The 25,785-nt window shown below is 36.4% G+C and overlaps 2 protein-coding genes across 2 annotated transcripts; both read left to right on the top strand.

The window, feature by feature from the left end:
* Positions 1-3,466: 3,466 nt before the first annotated feature.
* On the top strand, positions 3,467-4,503 carry LOC131156427 (dirigent protein 22-like). The gene has a single exon (XM_058110112.1). It carries the CDS (start codon positions 3,616-3,618, stop codon positions 4,216-4,218), a length of 603 nt encoding a protein of 200 aa, XP_057966095.1. The 5' UTR covers positions 3,467-3,615; the 3' UTR covers positions 4,219-4,503.
* Positions 4,504-14,371: 9,868 nt separating this feature from the next.
* Positions 14,372-14,974, top strand: LOC131155164 (dirigent protein 22-like). The gene has a single exon (XM_058108112.1). It carries the CDS (start codon positions 14,372-14,374, stop codon positions 14,972-14,974), a length of 603 nt encoding a protein of 200 aa, XP_057964095.1.
* Positions 14,975-25,785: the final 10,811 nt, after the last annotated feature.

Genomic DNA, 25,785 nt, shown 5'->3' on the forward strand with positions numbered 1-25,785 from the left:
CCGAACCATTTGGCTGAACCGAACTGAACCCGACCGAATTTATTTTTCGGGTAATTCGGTTAACCATTTTAACCGAAACTAGGAAGGAGGGAAGGTGTATCACTGTTGTATCACTGTGTGTATCAGTGTATGTGTATCCAAACTGAAACAAGGGAAGGTGGGGGAAGGGAAGGTGGGGGAAGGTTGAAGCCTTGAAGTCCTGAGTCACTGAGTGTAGATCCATCACCACGCCCACGTGAGGAAAGAGCCGATCGAAGAGGGATTCGGGATCGGGACGGGTCACGAACTAGGAAGACTGGAAGAGCCGAAGAGGGGCTCAGGCGAAGCCGCGAAGCCAGGAAGAGGCGATTCGCGAAGAGGGAGAACCGAAGTACTGAGAAGTGGAGATTGATGTGGAGGAAAGGTGGTTGGTTAGGGAGACGATTGGGCTCGGGCGAGCTTGATGCCAGTGAGGAGGAGCCGGGGTGGTTCTCGGTGAACTGCTCTGTGCGCGAACTGCTTTGCCAGCGACGACGATGGCGAGGGGCACAGGCGATAGCATCGCCGTCGCGTGAAGATGGTGGTGCGAACTGTGGTGGATTGAGCTCGGGTGAGCGAGGGAGAGGCAATGAGGGACAGAGGGAGGGCCTTCTGACTTCTAAGAGCACTGAGAGCACCGAGAGTCTGAGAGTGAGACTGGGAGTGAGACTGTGAGAGGGAATGGAAAATTAGAAATATAGATAATAGAATAAAAGGATTTTCATTTACTAATTTAAATTTAAAATTTAATTAATTATTAATTCGGTTAATCGGTTAACCGAATTAATGTTTTCTATTCACCGAACTGAAACCCGATTCCCCGAAAAATTGAAATGCATAACCGAACCGACCGAACCGGTTTTTTTAACCGAACCGAACCGACCAATTTCGGTCGGTTAATTCGGTTTTCCCCGAATTATGCTCACCCCTACAAAATTGCAAATTTCGAACCTAGTTTCCTCTCAAATATCGTTTCTCTCTTCAAAATGTCTATAATTCTCACTTATTTTTCAAGATGTTTTCAAATTTTCAAAAGGTCACATTGATAAAAGATAAGTAATGTAAAGTTTCTAGAAAAATCTAAATCCTTATGCATAGGATATCCTTGAGGAAGGATGAAATCTTCATTGAATGAAAATCTTCTTTTCATTTTCAAAAAATTTCTTTCTTTCAAGACAATCACCCGATCTCTTCTTTGAATCGATATCATTAGCTACCAAATATCTTCTTCTTCTTCTTTTTTCTTGTCTATAATTAAATTTCTAAACACATTTTTCTTTCTGTGTACCATTTGAGGGTTTTCTAGTGTTTCTATCTCAAAAGAATAAAGCAATAATTCCACCCTTTTTTTTTTCTTTCTGTATACCATTTGACCTCAATGGCATGCAAAAGCAGAGGAAACAAAACCTATAAAAGCTAAAGATTTGATGTTGGATTAATAGGATGATGGATGCTAACATCCCTCAAGACGTCATAAACTAAAAAGAATTCTTTAATCCATAATGTCAGGGTGATAATTTAGACACCCTCAAAGTATGTTAGAGGAGTTAGATTTACATAATATTATGTAATTATTATTATATATTACAATCGGCACATATGAAGTTTTTTTTCTTGTTGTAGCCGTTTCCTAGGAGACATCGCTTGAGATTTTTTTTAGAGGTATTATGTTCGAAGCTCTCGAGGGGAGGGAAGAGGTATAGACTAAAAGATTGATACCTTCTATTGTGTAACAGGCCTAGGGCGAGGGCTTCAATCAATCCAAACAAACAAAAAAAAAAAAGATGTAACAAATTTTCAACAAAATATTGTTTTCAATGGAAGTTTCATGCGATGAATTGAGAAGAGAATACATTTTTTGAACGACATAGAGAATAAAATATTGTTTAACATAAAATCGAACTATTTTAGTATACATGCATAATGTTCTATATTTTGCATTTAAAAGGGAGTGAAAACCGCCTACCCATTGGCGCCCCCCTGATATAAATATATGAAAGGAAGTTCGTCAAAATTATTCCCGCGGTTTGTGGAATAATAAAAAAATACATAATTCCCCATGAGATTTTCTTCATTTCCAATAAATTAATAGAGATTAAGGGAATTAAAGCCTTTAGATGTGCACATACAAATTGAACCTCCAATTAAGAAAAATATTTTGTGATTAGTGAAGAACATGATTATGTTTTTCTAATAAGAAGATGCTAAGTACTTAATTGACATAGAGGAATGAAAAAGCATTAGTCTCCACAATCTAAGAAAATTTGAGAGAAATTAGGATCCCACAAAACCTTTTAATTATCTTTATCGGGATAGCCTAATTTTTGAACTTCTGATAATAGAATGAAAAACAAGTTGGGATTATAAATATATTTTAAGAGAAATGATGTTTGAGAAAAATTGGGTCAAATAGTAACTTTGATGTTAAAAATGATTTGAACTTGGACGGGTTTCATCCTCGGTCAAAAAATTAAGGACAAACTTCTACTTTGAAACCAATTTATTTATTTGATAGAAAAGAGTGAATGTTAGGTTGTTTTGAAGACGTGTTTGTAGAATGAGATCCATCCCTCTAAGACCCCAATAGAATGAAACGAAGAGAAATGAAGAGACCTGAATTTCCGAATTAAGCCTAATTCTAAAGGAATTGGATTATTAGAAAGAGATATACAAACATAAAAGGAGAAATAGGCTTTGAATTCAAGATTATAAGAGAAGTTACCGTGGTATTGGGATGTTTAAAGGAGTTGTGGAATCCTAAAGAACCTCAAAGATGCAACCAAGTCAACAAAATGGTTTTCCTAATTCCTAGAAATTTTTGTTTTGGGGATTTTAAATGAATGTTTAGATTTCCTTTAAGATTTTTCTATATTTTTCTTTTTTAAAAGATAATACAAACTAAACAAAACAAAGTGCCCTTCGTTTTGCGTGTGGCTGCATGTTGGTGGCTTGACATTCCTAAAAAAAGTAAAACCGAACAAAACGAATCAAATAAGAAGAGTGCGAGAAAAAAAATATAACATAAAAAAATAATTAATTAACTAATTAACTAATTAACTAATTATTTTTTTGCAGAGATATAAAATAAATTAACAACAATTAATTGCAAATTTTGCTGCAATCTTTTCTATTTCTCTAATAATTTTCCCATTTTTGGGATTTTCTAGAAAAATTAAATATTCCAAAACAACATAATCGCCCAAACACACAATAATTCCTAGAAATCATATTTTTTAAAAAATTTATTTTTGAGGCATTTTCTAATTTTTTAAATTAAAGTGGCATGTGAATTGAGAATTAAATTTTGAGAGCATTTACAGATGCCCAATCAATAGAGAAAAAAAAAATGTCGTTTAAAGTGAGTTCCATTATATTTTACGCACATGCATGGCGGCGTCCTCATTACTATTAGTAATGAGTTTGTTTAAATTGCTTCCGCAACTTGTGCGCAATTAAAGAAAGATTTTATTCCCATGAGCTTTTCTTTAATTGTGACTATAAATACATGAATTGAATGCCCGAATAAGAACAAGCTTGCCAGTAGTATTGGTGATTAGGGAGCATTTTGCAGAAGAGTAGATTAAGTGCTTAATCAAAATGAAAGGACAGGTGGTCATAGTCTACTTGTGGGTCTTAGTCTTTATGGTTACCATCAACCCTACGCCGACCAGATGTGCATATTATTCAGTTGCCAAGCCACTTCAACCCCTTAAACCAAACCTGGTTCAGCTCAACTTCTACGTCCGAGAGAATTTGACCGGCTTAAACGCTACTGCAATTGTGGTAGCTCACGGCCCTAGGACCCAGCAAAGATCCGACACCGCAGCGCTGTCGTTCGGCACCCTACTCGTCGTCGATGATCCCATTACAGAGATTCCGAATGGGAAACCCATCGGGAGCGCGCGCGGCTACTACGCCGCAACTAGCCTCAAATCCGAGGAGTTGACGCTTGTAATGACCCTTGTTTTCTCTTTTACCACTGGTCTTTATAACGGGAGCTCCCTCTCTGTACTTGGGGTCAGTCATCCGCTGAGTAATAACCGTTCAATGTCTGTGGTGGGAGGGACAGGGCTGCTTTTTCTGGCTGGTGGGCCTGTGGCTGTCACAACGATTACCCGGAATACCAGTTCTTTTGATGCGATTCTTAGTCTTAAAGTTAATGTGATTTACTATGACAAACCTTCTTCTCTAACTAGTTAGGGTTTTAATGGAAGTATTACTATAAGGACAGCTACATATGATGGATGTAATAAGAGAGTATGTAACCTAAACAAAAGCCTTCTGCCGACTTTTGTTTAAACTTGTTTGGAAGTCTTACTTGCTTGTTTGCAGGGTGATGATGATTTTCATATTAGAAAAAGTTCTCTTGTATTTTCTTTGTTGGAAGAGATTGTTTTATCCTCTCCTTTTTATGTAGTACTGTTCGGAGACTCCAAGCATCTTGTTTGCTTTCTCCTCTCATAATGATATTATCTTTTCAAAATATATACACACACACTCTTAGTTGATTGTGCGCATTAATTTACCAATACATCTCCACACTAATTAGTTGTTAATGGTTGCATTTAAAGTTTCTTTCTCCTTACTAGTAATTTGGTGGTGGGAGAGCCAGCTGAAACAGAGCATTTAAAAGGCTCTGCTCCAGCAAAAATTACCCAGCTGAAAGTGTAGGGATTATAAATACTTATACTTTAATTATACTAAGATTTTAATGGTATTTGTAACAAAAAATTAATTAAGGTTTTTGAATTTGTACACCATTTCCTAAACTTAAGAACAAATCCATTATTTTATATTTAAAAATTTGGACTAGAATTTCGTATATTCAATGGATATTTATTATTAATATTCAACATGTTGAAGAATTATATTGATGCATATTATAGTCTTCTAAAGTTTTTAACAAATATACATCATTTACGAGAATAACAACAAGAAAAGCCAATTGTTGAATATGCACCAGTTGGGACTATGATTATCGACAAAAGGCATGTACAATCATTTCAATTACCAAGAAGCTAGCTAGTGAAAGACGAGAAAGTTAGGCATGGAATGGAGAAAAAAATGCCCAAAATTAAGGGGATGGAAAAAGTTTATCGATATGCCTGTAAGACATTATTGTTTCATTTATGGAGGCAAAATGAGAGAAATTTTGGGGGTGATTGAGCTCAAAAGTGTCATATGCAAAAGTAAGAGGAAAACAAAAGCAAAAGATTAATGATATTAGGTTAATACGTTAGAATCCACATGTATTGCAGCTAAGACACGTACATAATTTAGAGAGAGTTCTTTATTATGTGATTTGGTGACAGACAAAGTGAAATTCCCTTTAGACCTAGCTAGGTATATTTGAACAAAACCATTATTTTTTCCTAATAAAAGTATTATGTGAATTGAGAATTACATATTCTTATTTAAAATGAAATTAAGAATAAATTATGTTTGATGTAAGTTCTACTATATATATTTTACTCACTAGCCTGGTAACATACACTTTGAATGAACTTTTCTTCTATTATAATAAATTAATTGAGATTGGAGAGGAAATTAAGGAACTATATATGTAAGGATATACTTTGATCAAAACTTCTATACATCACATGGATAGTGACTACAAAAAATGAATTGGTCATTCGATCATTAGTCGAATTGACGCATCACCAATCAAACAAATTAATCATTAATAATTTAATTCAAAATTTTATAATATTTTAGTTCGTCTCAACTTTTAATTTCCATTGATTCATTCACACTTTGCACAGTAAAAAAATAAAAATAAAAATAAAATAAGTCTGCAACAAAAATACTTTCTCATAATTGGTTGGTTGTATCATACAAGGGATGGAATAAAAATTGGATGCTTGTTGCCATAAGCCAATGAGATTGTACTATCAAAGGCTTTCAAATATATATATGTATTTTAAATTGATCAAATGCTAAAGAATAAAAAAAAGAGTTCCATTTGATGTCAATTTGTTTAGTATTATTGTGAACATGTTTCATAAAAGCATTTTTTTTAATATAAAAGCTAATAACAACATGGGCAAATATTAAACATCATAAACTAACCTAATAGTGCTTACATCTAACACATGAATATATATAATTATCTTATAATTGTAGACACCCCATTTTGTCTAGGACTTGTATAGCAAAATTTATTTTTTTCAGGTCTAATTTTAATGTCCATTTGGGTTTTTTCTGAGTCCAATTTTTGAATTTATGCATAATTGTATAAATATTCATTAATACAATAAAATGAGAAAATACAGGAAAAAGGAAAAAACAAAATATATGGAAAAAAAACTGTGGGTCAGCATATTCATTTTTAAACCTGCAAGTAAAAAAGGAAAATAGCAACTAGTTAGGTGGAAATTGTACAATTAAAGATGTGAGTGAAATCAAAGTTCAAGGCAGGCATAAATTGATCAATTCAACTTAAATTTGATTGATAAATCAACTTCTGATTGATCAAATTAGAAGTAATTGAATTGTTCCCTCCGAGGACCTGAGTCAATTTGACCCTAGTCCAAGTCAATTCACCCATTTACCTAAGCCCCAAGTCAACCCTTGACCTTTAATCCAATTAGACACCCTATAAACACCCCAATTTTAATCAGGCAATTTTGAAAAACTACCCGGTGTGGTAGGAATTGACTTGGAGTCCTGAATAGAGTCCTTTTTCAAAAAATGTATAAAGTCTTTGAGCCTTTTTACTTGAGTCTCCGTATTGCTATTTCAAGTCTCAAGTATTGTGAGTCCCGTTTTATTTTGAGACTTGTTTTTTATTTCGTTCTTAAGCAATGATTATGTCAAGAAAATTAAATTTTGAGTCCCTTGGAGTGTAAACCGAGGTTTCATTCAACGTCCCTCAATGTCAAAATTAATTGTGGATTGAACCCCCATAATTTCAAAAAGCTCTGAGCCCTTTTAATTTTTAACTGAGTCCTTTAAAAATTGCAAGAAAAAAAATGAAAAAAATACAGTGAAAATGCACAAGCCCCCCACTCCCTGCCTACCAGCTGGTCCCCCGTTCACTTGCAAGAAAAGCAAATGGAATCAGAAATTGTTACAAAAAATGCCAAAAAAGATTTTTGTGCCCACCAGAGCCCCAAATCCCCGAATCCGAATTCAGGTTCACACCAGTTCCAAGACCCCAGGCCCCGTTTAATTCCAAAAAACCCATGCCTAAATTTAAAAAAGAAAACACCCGAAGATCACTCTTAAAATAAAACCCCAGGCCCAAAAGTCTTTTAATCCAAAGCCCCTGAAAACATTTTTTACCCCAAGCCCATTTAAACTAAACCCAAGGCCCACGTGTGTTCTAAATCATACCTGGCCCAATCGTGTTTTGAACAAAAGCCCAGTCCCATTTTAAAAATAAAACCGGCTCGCTCGTATTTTAAACAAGGCCCACTTGTGTTTTAATTTAAACCCCTGACCCGCTTGTGTTTTCAAACTTAGATCAAGGCCCAAACCATTTTGAAAATCCCCGAACCTGTTTTCAACTTAACCCCGAGGCCCATTTGAAAATTTTAAACCCACACGTGCCCGAGGCCCACACGTTTCCTCAGCCTGACTCGGGCTTAACCGAGCCACATGACCCACCAGGTTGACTCGTGCGAGTTAAACCTATTACTCACCCACCAGGTCGAGACGAGGTGACTCATCTTCAACCCCAGATCTATAAACTGAACCCTAACCCTAATCCAAGCTCGCTGCATCAACAGCACCCACGACCTCCAAGTCCTAGATCATAAACACCAGAAATCACATGCATAGAATAAAAATAAATCAAAAATGTAAAAAAGGGGGGCAGAGAATATATTATCTTGTTTTTAAGGCGCCTTCGAAAATTGAAAGGATCACCATGAGTATTTTTTTTTTTTTTGTGAATCTTCCTTCTTGAAGCACCCTCCAGATTGTTCATCGTTCCTTCTACTTTCGTCTGATCTCCAAACCTTCTTTTGGATCAAGCCAGGTGGTGTTTGGGGTCTCAGAAAGGATTTTCGTGGGTTACAGAGAGGAACAGAGCGAAGATTTCTCTCTGAAAATCAGAGCAGAAAGAGGAAGTGAGAGAAGCTTGTTGATAGATTTAGGGTTTCGTTTCGAGCGTTACTAGAAAGAGAGCAAAAGGAAGAGAAGGAGAGAGTTGTAGGTCTCAGAGGCTAGAGAGATTAGGGATTTTTGATTTAGGGTTTCGAAGGAGTCTTGGAGAGCTGGGGTTCTCAGAAGACTCAAATTAGAGAGGAAAGGGATAAGGTTCAGAAAGGATTAGGGTTTCGAGATACAGAGGGAGTGCGAGTATGAGTAGCCGAGGGGGAAGCGGCGTGAATGGCAAGGGCAACGCCGGCGGTGGCGAAGCACTATCATCGTCGTCAATCCCAGCGGCGTCGAGGATGATGATGGTGTTTTCCGGGTAGAGAGTGAGAGTGAGAGACGACGCCGGAGTTGGTGGTTCGTGTAGATGGATGGCGGTGTTTGCGACGACATGAAGCAACGATGAGGATGTGAAATGAGGTGGATCTTGAAGATTTTTTCTCCAAAGCAGAAGATCCGAGGCTAGGGCTTGCAGAAAATGAAAGAAGGAGAAGAGAATAGATGAAGAAAAGAGGAGAGAGGATATTCAGGAGAGAGAGGGATAAAGGCGAAATGAGCATAAACAAAAAAAATGGGTTTTTGTATTCTTGACTTCGGGACAATTAGGAAGCAACATGTGGCACCCTCCTCACGTGGTCAAACCGTGGCCACACGATCCGTGCTTTCTCCGTACGGTTGAGATACCGCCATGTCACTGATTTGTGTAAGCTTATTCCCAGATCATAGGATTTGTGTTTGTTGCAGACTGTCATGATTGAGCCACAACCTTATACGTGATATTCAAATTGGTATATTCCTAAGAGGAGGTGAATTGGGTATTAAAAATTTTGTCATAGGTTCAATGTCAAGTAGTAGTATAACACAACTTAGGATCTCTCTATGCAATCCCAAATATGCAGATAAATATAATATACGAAAATTAAATCATACGCAACATTCACGGTCTAATAAAAATAACATTTATGTGCAGTAAATAAAATACGGAATTATAAAGTACACACACAATATGTTATCAGGGTTCGGCCAATATTACCTTCGTCCCCGCCTCAGCTCGCAAGCCCGAGAATTCCACTACGACTCACATAACGGGTGAAGCGGTATCAATTACAATCAGGTCAAATTACACCAGGGCTGACCTCAACCTTTACACACTCTTCTTACGGGGCGGAGAAGGCCCTAACAACCGATCTTTATGGGCTAGATCAACACCCCCTCAGGTCATGCTTGGAATACAATAAATAATATAAAATTGTGTACAAATAAAGATGTTTCTAATACAAGTAGATTTGTACGGATATATATGCTCAAGCAATAATCAATGCATTTCCTAATGATAAGAACTATAACCTCAGTGAAGATATATAAATCTACAACTCTCAAGATAATGTCAATAGGCAATCAGAGTGTGACAGTGTGATATCAAGCTTTCTTTGAAACAATATAAATAAATATATCAACCACAAATATAGTTTCAAAGATTTCAAGTGAATAAACAAATATCTCAAAAAGATTTTCAAAATCTCAAGCACAAGAGATATTTAGAAAACAAGTTTGTCAAAAATATTTTCTTCAAAAAACCAAGACAAACCCAAGAGTCTTGCAATAAGAAATGCAATGACTCACAAGCTAGTAAAAAGTTTTCCACAAAATGAGTTTATTAATTAAATCAAGGGGGAAAACTTTTGGGCTTAACTCTCAATAAAAATCAACAAGCAATCACAAGCTTGAGAGTTTGAGCTAAAATAGGAAGTGTAGGATAGCTTAGAATACTCTCACTCAATATTATTTTACAAAGGAATGAACAAAGGATGAGAGTTTTGGCTTGTATGTGAAGAAAGAGCTTTTTAAAAATTCAGAGGAAATATTTTTTAATCAAATCTCTAATCTTATCTTAATTTTTTGCAAATAAGCACATGTATATAAACATACTCAAAAGTTTGACCGGTGGGATATAGTGGGTGTAGTGACCCGAAGAATAATAGCATTTTAAATATTAAAGAGGAAGAGAAAATAGAAACAGAAACAGAAGGAGGTCGTAGACTTCGTCGACGAACGTAGAGCGTTTGTCGATGACATTACATTTTGGAGATAATATTAAATAATCAAAATTTCAGAAAATTGCCAAGCTTCGTCGACAAACACAGGGTTTCGTCGACGAAGGCCTTAAGGATTTCGTCGACGAAGCCCTGTATTCGTCGATGAATACAAGGCTTCGTCGACGAGAAAATACTGAGAGACGGATTTCGAGCCTCTGAATTTCGTCGACGAATACAGGGCTTCGTCGACGAATTTATTGAAAGACTCGTCGACGAGGTGACGTGTCTCGTCAACGAATATGGTCCTATATAAGTAGGGAAAATTGGATTTTATCCCATTTTTCACCGAGCTCTCTCTCTCTCTCTCTCTCTCTCTCTCTCTCTCTCTCTCTCTCTCTCTCTCTCTCTCTCTCTCTCTGCCTCTCTACGTCTCCCTCTCCCTTCTCTCTTCGATTTCGGCCCCACCAGTTGCCGGATCGACGATCCGAAGCTACCACGACACTCCTGGAGGAGTTCTCTACAAGACTGCCGGAGCAAATTGTCAGGAAAACGAAGTTGGATTTCATCCCAAATTCAAGGTAAGGACTTTTATCCAATTTTTGACTTCCTGGCAATTATAAGAAATGATATAGGCGAAAAAATACTGATATTTAGTTCTGGAAAATATTATTTTTAGGGTGTTGTAAAGGAGGCCCTGCGGGTATTGGGCTAGAGTACAATAGGGGCTTTTCAAAGTTAAGGTAAGGGAAATATGTTATGTTAGGAAATTTCTAAATATTATATAGTTTATTTATTTACGAAAATTACGTATTTTAGTATTATGTGGCTTGTGATTATGTATATGGTACAGGGATATGTTTTACGAATTTAGTTTCCTAATTTTATGAATTACAATATTATGGTTATACGAACTTCCGTATCATGATTTTATGGATCTCAGTACCATGATTTTACGATATTTCAGTACCATGATTTTATGGATCTCAGTATCATGATTATACGAATTCCAGTATTACGAATATGCAGTTTCATGTTATGATTATTCAGATTTTAGTACGTTATGCAGCATCATGGTTATTTCAATACTTCAGAATCATGGTAAATCAGTTAGTTATGTATAGAAATATGTTATATGATATCAGACCCTATTGGACTTGCAGCTACAGAGCACGGTACCGTTGCTATAGATACTATGTTACTTTACGAGTGTAACCACCTATTCAGATATACGTGGTAAAGTCGACCACCTAGGCCCTTAAAGAAGTTAGGCTCCCTATCCAGATATGGGTTGAGGTGGGCAGGTCGACTGACGGAGTTTAGTGATTTATTCCTGGTTGGCAAGTCAGGGTAAATCCAGCCTACATGCCGCACAACCTTGTCATGAGGGGGCATGTCATGACATAGATAGCCACAGGGAACAGTTTCAGTTATTATTACATACGTATGGATTTACTGGTTCGGGGACCCTACTTATGTACACTAGAAGTATTTTGAATTATAACTTACAATACTGTTATGTTAAGCAACATGGAAAGGGGATGCATTTTCTTACTTATACTGTACTTAACATATCCAATTATACATTCTTATATGAAATCAGATTTAGCATAATATTGTTAACTCATTTGCCACACACTAGTAATAGCATATTTCTTCTTACTGAGCGTTGGCTCATCCTAGTGTTGAAACATTTTTCAGGTGATCTAGGTAGGCGAGCAGACCAGGCTCGCAAATAGAGGGGCTCTATTGTGCCCTGACAGAGAGTGAGTATCATTTTTGGGAGCATTTTTGTATTACCCTAGCTAGTTGAGGGTATTTTGGGGAATTCAGATATATGTGTATATTGGGAAAACATGTAGTACTCTGGTATTGAGTGGTATTGGTTATGTATTGTATATAATGGTTTATGGTTATGTTTGTATGACTTCCGCTTCTTGCTGCTTAGGTTTTGGTTGGGTTTACCCCCAGCATGGTATCAAAGTATGTAGAATATTATAATATATAAAAAAAAAAACCATTTAATTAAGCAGGTCGTTACAGTGGGTGTTGACTCTATGAGTCAAATCCCGTTTTGATAATAACAAATCACTTGGTATTTGATCTATGCATTGAGAATGTGAGCAAGAACATTACTTAGCATGCACGGAAGATGATGAAGTCATGGAAGCCACGAGGATTAAAGCATATATAACCTGACACAATCCACGGAAGTAAAAGAGTGGAAGAATGAAGATGCAAGCGTCAAGTTCAAGATCGTCATGGGAATGAGCATTTAGAATTGATTGTATTTGCATATTTTATATGATATAGCTAGATGCTCAAAATATGCCCTACACATGCATCTCATGAAAATCTTTTAGCATAGACTTAGAGACCTTAATTTGAACTCCCAAAAATGTTTTATAAGGGATCAAAGCAAGAGAGCAAAATTGATTTTGAAACTGAAAATAAAAATTTTAAAGTTGGTCTGCCCAGACGACTAAAGTGTAACCTCAGAAGTCTGAAGATGCAACCTCAGACGACTGAAGTTTTACTTCAGATGTCTGAAGAATTTCCTCAGAAGACTGAAGAATTAGTTTAGTCATCTGAAGAATTAATTTTGAAACACAGAACATGCAAAACACTTTCAGACGTCTAAACCCTCAGTTCAATCGTCTGAGCTGGGACTTCAGAATACTAAACCTACAGTTCAGTCATCTGACTCTATGTCCAGACTATAAATTTCAATGCTTTAAGGAACATCAGACGTCCAAACCAGAACGCTCAATTGTCTGGACCTGCAGAAACTTTAAAAATCTAAACTTTAGAGAGAAAACACGCGGGTTATTCACTTAATCAAATTGATCCAACGGTCAAGACTTAACCAAAAGCCGATATTACTTATAAAAACAACCTCTAAACCCTAGTGCCTCTCTTTTGGCATATGATTGGGAACCTTGAACGTATAGACAATTCTGAAAAGCATTGAACACATTGTTAAGCTCTTGCCTGCGATTTCAAAGCATTTACATCATACCTAAGCTTGGGCTACGATGATTTTCAAAAGAGATCCATCCCTCTAGGATCCTAATAGAATGAAACAAAGAGAAATGAAGAGACCTGAATTCCCGAATTAAGCACCCTTGCACAACCTAATTCTAAAGGAATTGGACGACGAGAAAGAGATAGACAAACATAAAAGGAGAAATAGGCTTTGAATTCAAGATTATAAGAGAAGTTATCGTGGTGTTGGGATGTTTAAAGGTGTTGTGGAATCCTAAAGAACCTCAAAGATGCAACCAAGTCAACAAAACGATTTTCCAATTTCCTAGAAATTTTTGTTTTCGGGATTTTAAATGAATGTTTAGATTTCTTTTAAGATTTTTCTATATTTTTATTTTTTTTAAAGATAATACAAACTAAACAAAATAAAGCGTCCTTTGTTTTGCGTGTGGCTGCATGTTGGTGGCTTGACATTCCAAAAAAATGTAAAACAGAACAAAACAAAACAAATAAGAAGAGTGCAAGAAAAAAGAAGTAATATAAAAAATTAATTAATTAATTAACTAATTATTTTTTTGCCAAAGATATAAAATAGATTGAGTATATGTATTGTTTGTTGACCAAAAAATTATAAAGGCATGCCTATGAGTTGGTAAAGCATCTCTCCTCACCACAAGTCTTGAGTTTAACAACAATTAATTGCAAATTTTGCTGCAATCTTTTCTATTTTTCTAATAATTTAAAAATTATTTACCAATAATTTTCCCATTTTTGGGATTTTCTAGAAAAATTAAATATTCCAAAACAACATAATCGCCCAAACACACGATAATTCCTAGAAATCATATTTTTAAAAAAAATTTACTTTTGAGAAATTCCACGTGCATTTTCTAATTTTTTAAACAAAAGTGGCATGTGAAATGAGAATTAAATTTTGAGAGCATTTACAGATGCCCAATCAATAGAAAAGGCATTGAGAAAAAAATGTCGTTTAAAGTGAGTTCCATTATATTTTACGCACATGCATGGGGATGTCCTCATTACTATTAGTAATGAGTTTGTTTAAATTGCTTCCGCAACTTGTGCGCAATTAAAGAAAGATTTTATTCCCATGAGCTTTTCTTTGATTGAGACTATAAATACATGAATTGAATGTGCGAATAAGAACAAGCTTGCCAGTAGTATTGGTGATTAGGGTGCATTTTGCAGAAGAGTAGATTAAGTGCTTAATCAAAATGGAAGGACAGGTGGTCATAGTCTACTTGTGGGTCTTAGTCTTTATGGTTACCATCAACCCTACGCCGACCAGATGTGCATATTATTCAGTTGCCAAGCCACTTCAACCCCTTAAACCAAACCTGGTTCAGCTCAACTTCTACGTCCGAGAGAATTTGACCGGCTTAAACCGTACTGCAGTTGTGGTAGCTCACGGCCCTAAGTCCCAGCAAAGATCCGACACCGCAGTGCTGTCGTTCGGCACCCTACTCGTCGTCGATGATCCCATTACAGAGACTCCGAATGGGAAACCCATCGGGAGCGCGCGCGGCTACTACGCCGCAACTAGCCTCAAATCCGAGGAGTTGACGCTTGTAATGACCCTTGTTTTCTCTTTTACCACTGGTCTTTATAACGGGAGCTCCCTCTCTGTACTTGGGGTCAGTCATCCGCTGAGTAATAACCGTTCAATGTCTGTGGTGGGAGGGACAGGGCTGCTTTTTCTGGCTGGTGGGCCTGTGGCTATCACAACGATTACCCGGAATACCACTACTTTCGATGCGATTCTTAAACTTAAAGTTAATGTGATTTACTATGACAAACCTTCTTCTATAACTAGTTAGGATTTTAATGGAAGTATTACTATAAGCACAGCTACATATGATGGATGTAATAAGAGAGTATGTAACCTAAACAAAAGCCTTCCGTCGGCTTTTGTTTAAACTTGTTTGGAAGTCTTACTTGCTTGTTTGTAGGGTGATGATGGTTTCCATATTAGAAAGAGTTCTCTTATATTTTCTTTGTTGGGAGAGGTTGTTTCATCCTCGCCTTTTTACGTAGTACTGTTCGGAGACTCCGAGCATCCTGTTTGGTTTCTCCTCTGACAATGATATTATCTTTTCAAAATATATATATACACACACACGCTTAGTTGACCGTGGGCATTAATTTATCGATACATCTCCACACTAATTAGTTGTTAATGGTTGCATTTAAAGTTTCTTTCTCCTTACTGATAATATGGTGGTGGGAGAGCCAGCTGAAACAGAGCATTTAAAAGGCTCTGCTCCAGCAAAAATTACCCAGCTGAAAGTATAGGGATTACAAATAATTATACTTTAATTATACTAAGATTTTAATGGTGTTTGTAACAAAAAATTAATTAAGGTTTTTGAATTTGTACACCATTTCCTAAACTTAAGAATAAATCCATTATTTTATATTTAAAAATTTGGACTAGAATTTCGTATATTCGGTGGATATTTATTATTAATATTCAACATGTTGAAGAATTATGTTGATGCATAGTATAGTCTTCAAAAGTTTTTAACAAATATACATCATTTATGAGAATAACAACAAGAAAAGCCAATTATTGAATATGCATAAGTTGGGACTATGATTATCGACAAAAGCTACGTACAATCATTTCGATTACCAAGAAACTAGCTAGTGAAAGATGAGAAAGTTAGGCATAGAATGGAGAAAAAAAAGCCTAAAATTAAGGGGATGGAGCTGAGGGAGGGTTAATTGAAGAAAAAGTGTATTGATATGCCTCTTAAGACATTATTGTTTCATTTATGGAGGCAAAATGAGAGAAATTTTGGGGTGGTTGAGCTCAAAAGCGTCATACGCAAAAGTAAGAGGAAAACAAAAGCAAAAGACTAATGATATTAGGTTAATATGTTAGAATCCACATGTATTGTTGTTAAGGCACGTACATAATTTAGAGAGAGTTCTTTATTATGTGATTTGGTGACAAACGAAGTGAAATTCCCTTTAGACCTAATTAGGTATATTTGAACAAAACCATTATTTTTTCCTAATAAAAGTATTATGTGAATTGAGAATTACATATTCTTATTTACTCACTAGCATGGTAACACACACTCTTAATAGACTTTTCTTCTATTATAATAAATTAATTGAGATTGGAGAGGAAATTAAGGAACTATATATGTAAGGATATGCTTTGATCAAAACTTCTATACATCACATGGATATTGACTACAAAAAATGAATTGGTCATTGGATCATTAGTCGAATCGATGCATCACCAGTCAAACAGATTAATCATTAATAATTTAATTCAAAATTTTATAATATTTTAATTAGTCTCAACTTTTAATTTCCATTGATTCATTCACACTTTGCACAGTAAAAAAATAAAAATAAAAATAAAATAACTTTGTAACAAAAATACTTTCTCATAATTGGTTGTATCATACAAGGGATGGAATAAAAATTGGATGCTTGTTGCCATAAGCCAATGAGATTGTGAAATGTAGGTGTACTATCAAAGGCTTTCAAAAAAAAAAGAAATATTTTTAAATTGATCAAATGCTAAAGAAAAAAAAAAAAAGAGTTCCATTTGATGTCAATTTGTTTAGTATTATTGTGAACATGTTTCATAAAAGCATTTTTTTTTTTTAATATTTAAGCTAATAACAACATGGGCAAATATTAAACATCATAAACTAACCTAATAGTTCTTACATCTAACACATGAATATATATAATTATCTTATAATTGTAGACACCCCATTTTGTCTAGGACTTGTATAGCAGAATTTATTTTTTTCAGGTCTAATTTTAGTGTCCATTTGGGTTTTTTCGAAGTCCAAATTTTGAATTTATGCATAATTGTATAAATATTCATTAATACAATAAAATGAGAAAATACAAGAAAAAGGAAACAACAAAATATATGGAAAAAAAACTGTGGGTCAGCATATTCATTTTTAAACCTACAAGTAAAAAAGGAAAATAGCAACTAGATATGTGGAAATTGTACAATTAAAGATGTGAGTGAAATCAAAGTTCAAGGCAGACATAAATTGATCAATTCAACTTAAATTTGATTGATAAATCAACTTCTGATTGATCAAATTTGAAGTAATTGAATTGTTCCCCCCGAGGACTTGAGTCAATTTGACCCTAGTCCAAGTCAATTGACCCATTTACCAAAGCCCCAAGTCAACCCTTGACCAAGGTTAATTGATCCTTTAATCCAATTAGACACCTTATAAACACCCCAATTTTAACCAGACAATTTTGCAAAACAACCCGGTGTGGTAAGAATTGACTTGGAGTCCTGAATAGAGCCCTTTTCAAAAAATATATAAAGTCTTTGAGCCTTTTTACTTGAGTCCCCCTATTGCTATTTCAAGTCCCAAGTATTGTGAGTCCCGTTTTATTTTGAGTCTTGTTTTTTATTTCGTTCTTAAGCAATGATTATGTCAAGAAAAATTTTGAGTCCCTTGGAGTGTAAACCGAGGTTTCATTCATCGTCCCTCCATGTCAAAATTAATTGTGGATTGAACCCCCATAATTTCAAAAAGCTCGAGTCCTTTTAATTTTTAACTGAGTTCTTCTAAATTTTAAAATTGAGTTCAATTACCCTTTTTAGTGGGAAATTGTGTTTTAATTTGAATCCTAGAGTTTTTAAAATTGAGCTTGTCACGCCCCGAACCCGCAAGTGGGTCCCAGGTGTGAATTTAAGTAACCTAACCTGTCTCTGTATCAATTTAACATACATGATACAATACAAATAAGAGGGTCCGTCCTCGTGGGGTACACGGTTGCCCTATATACAAACATACAAACATCCATACTCATCAGATACGCAGCAGAAAACGATCTTTTATACATAAACAAGATCATACCAGAGTCTATACAACTAAGACATACATTCCCATAATTACAACACATATTCCAGGTGTCTACAAAACTATCCTGGTAACCTGGATACCAAAACTCGTACCTAAAAGGTACTAGCAGTAGCTATGACACCCTTGCCTCCGTACGCTAGGATGCTACTTACCGCTACCTGAAGGACCTGAAAAATATTGTACGTACATTCGGGGTGAGACACCTCTCAGTAAGGGAGAAAACAGGTTATATCAGTGTGTAGCATACGAGTGTCATTTTACATACTTCATAACACTATACATACAATACAGTTTGAAACAATTCGTACAGTTTCATACAATTCCATACATTTTCATACAGCTCCAGTATTTTTATAAAACCCATTCTAGTTCATACAATACTCAAATACATACGTACATAAATACATACGGTCAGTGTCGTCACACTAGTTCGCAACTACACAAGGTCACCTCGTATCACAGTGATTACATTACTACATACGCAACTACGCTACGACGATCAAGGCCCAATAATGAATCCATTGCTACATACGCAACTACACAAGGTCACCTAGTCTCACAGTGATTACATTTCTACACATGCAACTACGAAGATCTACGACTCAGACCCAATAGTGAACCCATTGCTACATACGCGACTACACAAGGTCACCTAGTCTCACCTCGATTACATTGCCACGTGCCAAACTACGCTGCGACGACCTAGGCCCACTGTGAATCCATTGCTACAAACGGTGTAGAACACACCTTCTATGACCAGCCGAAACATACTGATGATATTTCACACCCCGGATATAGAGCCGGTCACTTTTACCCATGGTAACTACCCGATACCTGGAAATTTTACAAATCCCTGTAATCATTTTGGAACTTATGTTCCTATACATTTCAGCGTACGGTAATTAGCAGCCACATAGTTGTTTTACAAATACTTGGAACAATTTCATACAACCATACATACCACACTTATTTGGATTACGGCAAATCATATCATTTACAATTTCAAGTATACAGTTTATGCAAATATGGATTACGGTCACCTTAATAATACAGTTTAAACAAAACAAACGGTTTTCCAAACAAAGTAGAGATGATACCCGAAATCCCAAATTTTCCCAAAAACTGTAGCCCGAAAATCCCGTATTTTTACCCGATAGATTTCCCCAAATAAGTAGCAAAAACATACATATGATCGTAACCTACAGGCTTACTGATCCTAATTTCGAAAATGGACTAATATAAATAGAATCCCTTTACCTTAACCCGAAAACCAACTACGAACTCTACGGTCCTCAAAACTACGAACTGAGACTCCGAAATCTACAAATCACAATACAATACATACTTACAATCCGTACTACTACACATATACTGAATTAGAAATGAAAACCGAACCTTACCTCGATTTTGGCCTGAAACCTGAAATCGTTCCAAACGAGATTCCGATCCGCTAGACATATAAAGAATCCTTCACTGATCCTCGTAGTAACTTTGGATTTACGATTCAAGGGACAAACAGAGAAGAAATTGAGGAGAGAGAGAGGGAGAGAGAGCTTCGAATTCTAGAGAGAGAGAGAGAGAGAGAGAGGATTTCCAAAACTTAGCAATGAAGAAACCCAAAAATATCTTTTATAAGCCTTTGACCCGAGAGGCTTCGTCGACGAATTGGTGTCCTCGTCGAACCTCGTCGACGAAGTCTTCAGGGATTTCGTCGACGAGACAACGATTTCGTCGACGAATCCTGATATTTAAATTTTTCCTGAACCCCTCAGCTTTTTCTTGTCGACGAGCCTCTGAATTTCGTTGATGAGTTCTTCACTAGCTTCGTCGACGAATTATGGCCTCGTCAACGAAGTCTATACAATTTTCACTTTTACCCCTCTTTTACAAAATAAACCCATATTTCATGGTTTGGGTTCTTACAGAGCCTCTCTAACTGTTAAATTTTTAGATTAATTCCTCCAGTTCTTAATTTGAGTTTTTCAATCGAGTCTCTTAATTTTTAAAAAATTTTTGAAGTAAGTCTTTCATCAGTTTGGCTCTTTCAAAACCAGGTTTTTGTTTAGGTCTTAAAGTCAAGTTTCATTACCGGGTATTCCTTGAATAAAATTGGTTAACACTAAAATAGGGTCAAAGTCTGACAGCGCACACGTCACAGATTTTATTTAAAAGGAGGGTGCCTATGCAGAAAGTTATACAAGGAAATAAAGAGTGCAAAATATAGGAAATAAAAGTAGACAAGTGTTATAAGCGTACAAGGAGAGGTCGCAGTACAAAGCCACCTGGGGATACAATCATACCAAAATTGTAAGAAAAAAAATGAAAAAATACAGTGAAAATGCATAAGCCCCCACGCCCTGCCTGCCAGCTGTTACCCTGTTCACTTTCAAGAAAAGCAAATGGAATCAGAAATTGTTACAAAAAAATGCCAAAAGAGATTTTTGTGCCCCCATCCACTTGTAAGAAAGACAGGGGAAGTCAGAAACGGTTGTCTAAAAAAGGCCAAAGAAAAAACCTGTGCACCTAAGAGACCTGAAAGAAAAAACAAAAAGGATTAGAAATTGTGGGAAGAGAGTGCCAAAATGAACATGTCTCGACTAACTAAATTGCAGGAGCGGCGCGGATTGGTGGCAGGGAAAAGCATTTAGGCACCAAGTGGGCTGCACAGACTCCCTATAAATAGGTAGTCTCGTGTGGTGCAAAAGAGAACAAGAAGCAGAGCAACAGAGAAACACCGTAGAATTGAGAAGAGAAAAAAAAAAATTTGAGAATTAGAGAAACTCTACAAAGATTGAGAGTCACGGAGAGGAAAAAAAATCAGAGAGATTCTGTAGAAATTAAAAAAAAAAAAGAAAGTGAAACTATGCTAAATTGAGAGTTCCAGAAAGGGGACTCTACAAAAGCAGAGACCAAAGGGCACTATTATGTGCACGCCACATACTCAGTGCAACACTCACCCAGAATGGGAGACAGGTAGTGTTCAAAATAAGAAGCAAAGCTTGACCCGAACCTGATTTCAATTCGTGGACTCTTACAACACACACAAACTCAGATGCTGGAAAGGAATACCAGAGGAGAGAGAAGTTGGAGGTAAAATCAATCATTCCCCTCCTTGTTTCCCGCAATTTACTTACATGATGCATGCTAACAGTGATGCAGGAACTCACGTTTAAGCCTTGGGTCCTCATGTGAACTCGAGTTTGGAATCAAATCACCCCCAATTTCCAGGAACCAAACATAAGTTCAGGTTTGAACCTTTAATGCCCACCAAAGCACCAAATCCCAGAATCCGAATTCAGGTTCACACCAGTTCCAAGACCCCAGGACCAGTTCAATTCCAAAAAACCCATGCCTAAATTTAAAAAAGAAAACACCCCAAGCTCGTTCTTAAAATAAACCCCAGGCCCAAAAGTCTTTTAATCCAAAGCCCCTAAAAACATTTTTTACCCCAAGCGCATTTAAACTAAACCCAAGGCCCACCTGTGTTCTAAATCATACCTAGCCCATTCGTGTTTTAAACAAAGGCCCAGTGTAACGACCTGCTATTTAACTGGGTTTATATATATATATATAACATTTAAAATGCTCTGATACCACACTAGATTAAACCTAATCATCAACCTAAGCAACGAAAAGCAGAAATCAAATAAACATAACCATATGTAATTATATACAATACCAGAGTGCTAAATTATTTCCCAAAATATACATATATAATTGTTCCCCAGAAATATCCTCAATTGGCTAGGGCTATACAAAAATACCCCCCAAAAATACTCACTCCAATATCAGGGCAATACTGAGGCCCCTCTATCTACGAGCCTAATTTGCTCACCTACCTAAATCACCTAAAAAATGTTAAAGTAATTGGGATGAGTCAACGCTTAGTAAGACGAAATATGCTATTGCTAGTGTGTGGCAAACGAGTTACAATACTGTGAAAATCTATTACTATATAGTTATGTATCACTGAATCTGTAAAGTACAATACCAGTAATATTATCTTCATCTTTTACCTGTTGCTTAACATTTCTGTACTTTAGGTTTCTACTCAAAATACTGCTATTATATATATATATATATATATATATATATATATATTATGCTTCTGTAAACCTGTATAAACATAGTAATAACTGTAAACTTCCCTGTGGATAACTGTGTGTCATGATTTAACCCCTCATAACAGGGTTGTGCAGCCCGTAGGCGGGATTTACCCTGACTGGCCAACCAGGAATAAATCACTATACTCCATAGTCTGATCAACCCTCCTCAACCCATATCTGATGGGGAGCCTGTCCACTCGTGGGTTCTATGCGATTGACCTTTATACCACGTATTATCTGAATAGGTGGTTGCACTCTATATACTGTATGTAGCTACGGTACCATGCTCTGTAAACTGTATGGTCTAACAAAGTCTGATACTATATAATACATCTCTATATACAACTATCTGTTTTACCATGATTCTGTAATAATTGTATAAATCATGACGCTGTGGAAAACTGTATCTATATCAACTGTGTTTCTGTAATTAACTGTAAATTTGTATGTCATGGTACTGTAAAACTGTATAATCATGGTATTTCTATAATTGCTGTAAAATATATTCACTGTTTGTATATTCTATAAAACAAAACTCAAGAAAATACTGTAAAATATATTTTGTACTATATCTTTATTCTCAAGCCACACAATAATTCTAAAACATATTAATCATACTTGATAAACTGTATAAATCTTTACTGTGAATAATACTCCGGTAGAACATTTAAAATTTTATACTGAAATCATACTCAAATAACCTAGCATAGCATATTTCCCTTACCTGATTTCCGCTAAAATCCCCGTACTATAATGGGTCCTACACCCGCAGGGTTCTCCACTCAACACCCTGAAAACCACATTTGTCAGGAACAGAATATCAATATTTTTTGGTCTACATCATTTCCTACAACTACCAGAAGGCCAAAAAACTTAATAAAAGACCTTACCCTAGATTTGGGATGAATTTCAATTTCGTCCCACCGACGATCCGCACCAGCAGACTTGTAGAGAACTCCGCTAAGAGCGTTGTGGTGGTTTCAGATCGTCGATCCGGCGACTGACGGAGCCAGAATCGAAGAGAGAAGAGGGAGAGGTCGTAGGAGAGAGAGAGAGAGAGAGAGAGAGAGAGAGAGAGAGAGAGAGAGAGAGAGAGAGAGAGAGAGAGAGAGAGAGAGAAAGAAGAGAGCGGCGCTGAATTTCTGTGATTAAAATGAGTTTAAGGCTATTTATACTGCAGGCTTCGTCGATGAGTCCTTAAGTAATTTCGTCAACAAACCTTACCCTTCGTCGACGAAATTCAGAGTAACATAAATTCTTCTCTCGGTATTTTCTCATCAACGAGACGGAACCTCGTCGACGAGGTCCTGAAGAACCCTCGTCGGCAAAACCCCTGTATTCGTCGACGAAGTCGGCTGCCTCCTTCTGTTATTGATTCAATTTCCCTCCCTCTTTATTATTTAAATACCATTATTACTCAGGTCGTTACACCTAGTCCCATTTTAAAAATTAAATTGGCTCGCTCATATTTTAAACAAGGCCCACTTGTGTTTTAACTTAAACCCCTGACCCGTTTGTGTTTTTAAACTTAGACCAATGCCCAAACCATTTTAAAAATCCCCCGAACCTATTTTCAACTTAACCGCGAGGCCCATTTGAAAATTTTAAACCCCACACTTCCTCAGCCTGACTCGGGCTTAACCGAGCCACATGACCCACCAGGTTAACTCGTGCGAGTTAACCTTGTTACTCACCCACCAGGTCGAGACGAGGTGACTCATCTTCAACCCCAGCTCTATAAACTAAACCCTAACCCTAACCCTAATCCAAGCTCGCTGCATCAACAACACCCACGACCTCCAAGTCCTAGATCATAAACACTAGAAATCACATGCATAGAATAAAAGTAAATCAAAAATGTAAAAAAGGGAGAAGAGAAAATATTATCTTGTTTTTAAGGCGCCTTTGAAAATTGAAAGGATCACCAAGAGTTTGGTTTTTTTTTTTTTTTTTGTGAATCTTCCTTCTTGAAGCACCCTCTAGATTGTTCGTCGTGCCTTCTACTTTCGTCTGATCTCTAAACCTTCTTTTCGATCAAGCCAAGTGGTGTTTGGGGTCTCAGAAAAGATTTTCGTGGGTTACAAAGAGGAACAGAGTGAAGATTTCTCTCTAAAAATCAGAGAAAAAAGAGGAAGTGAGAGAGAAGCTTGTTGATAGATTTAGGGTTTCGTTTCGGGCATTACTAGAAAGAGAGCAAGAGGAAGAGAAGGAGAGAGTTGTAGGTCTCAAAGACTAGAGAGGTTAGGGATTTTTTGATTTAGGGTTTCAAAGGAGTCTTGGAGAGCTGGGGTTCTTAGAAGACTCAAATTAGAGAGGAAAGGGGTAAGGTTCAAAAAGGATTAGGTTTTCGAGATACATAGGGAGTGCGAGTATGAGTAGCTGAGGGGGAAGCGGCATGAATGGCAAGGGCAACGCCGACAGTGGTGAAGCACTATCATCGTTGTCAATCCCAACGGCGTCGAGCCACATCACTTCGCCGATGAGGCCACGAAGGAACTTCGTTGATGAATGGCTATTTCTTGTTGACGAAATTCAGAGCTAAAAAATAGTCTCTCGGTATCTTCTCGTCGACGAGATACGTGTCCCCGTCTATCCCAATAAGCCTTCGCATTCGTCGACGAGGACCTATTGTGACCCCCCTTTACAATTTCCTTTCTTTCTCCTTTTATTATTTAATTAATATAATTCCTTCGGGTCTCTACATTCTCCCCTTCTTGTAAAAATTTTGTTCTCGAAATTTACTATTCGTACCATACACCACTCTCTAAAGAAAATTGTCTACTTATTTTATTACTTATCCTCACTTATGGCGGAGGAATACCGTGGTTACATTCAAGGTCTTGGGAGATTACAAATATACTCAAAAAGAAAATTCTCCCAAAACCAAAACATTACTTATCCTATAATCTAAAATATAAACATATAAATATCACTCTACACTAAACAAACTTTATCTTTATCTAACCATACTGACTAATACTATAATTCATTAAATAAGTGTGGGTAATTCTGTTTAATTTCTTCTTCAAGTTCGCATGAAACTTTTTTATAGCATAGTTTCTCCACAAAACTTTCACCAGGGTTTCTACGTGTAAATCTGCAGAAAAATTCAAGTTTAGGCTATTTATACACCTACACTCGTCGACGAGTCAAGTCACTTCATCGGTGAGGCCACGAACGAAGTTCGTCGACGAATGGCTATTTCTCGTTGACGAAATTCAAAGCTGAAAATAGTCTCTCGGTATCTTTTCGTCGACGAATGCGAAGCTTTCGTTGACGAGGACCTGCTGTGACCCCCCTTTACAATTTCCTTTCTTTCTCCTTTTATTATTTAATTAATATAATTCCTTCGGGTCTCTACATTCTCCCCTCCTTTTAAAATTTCGTTCTCGAAATTTACTATCCGTACCATACACCACTCTCTGAAGAAAATTGTCTACTTATTTTATTATTTACCCTCGCTTATGGCGGAGGAATACCGTGGTTACATTCAAGGTCCTGAGAGATTACAAATATACTCAAAAAGAAAATTCTCCCAAAACCAAAACATAACCTATCCTATAATCTAAAATATAAACATATAAATATCACTCTACACTAAACGAACTTTATCTTTATCTAACCATACTGACTAATACTATAATTCATTAAATAAGT

This window comes from Malania oleifera, chromosome 5, assembly GCF_029873635.1.
Source record: "Malania oleifera isolate guangnan ecotype guangnan chromosome 5, ASM2987363v1, whole genome shotgun sequence".
NCBI classification, from domain to species: Eukaryota; Viridiplantae; Streptophyta; class Magnoliopsida; order Santalales; family Ximeniaceae; genus Malania; species Malania oleifera.

Bases quoted from the DNA above. Each gene is read 5' to 3' on its own strand.
- LOC131156427 (XM_058110112.1), top strand. From the start codon at position 3,616: ATGAAAGGACAGGTGGTCATAGTCTACTTGTGGGTCTTAGTCTTTATG.
- LOC131155164 (XM_058108112.1), top strand. From the start codon at position 14,372: ATGGAAGGACAGGTGGTCATAGTCTACTTGTGGGTCTTAGTCTTTATG.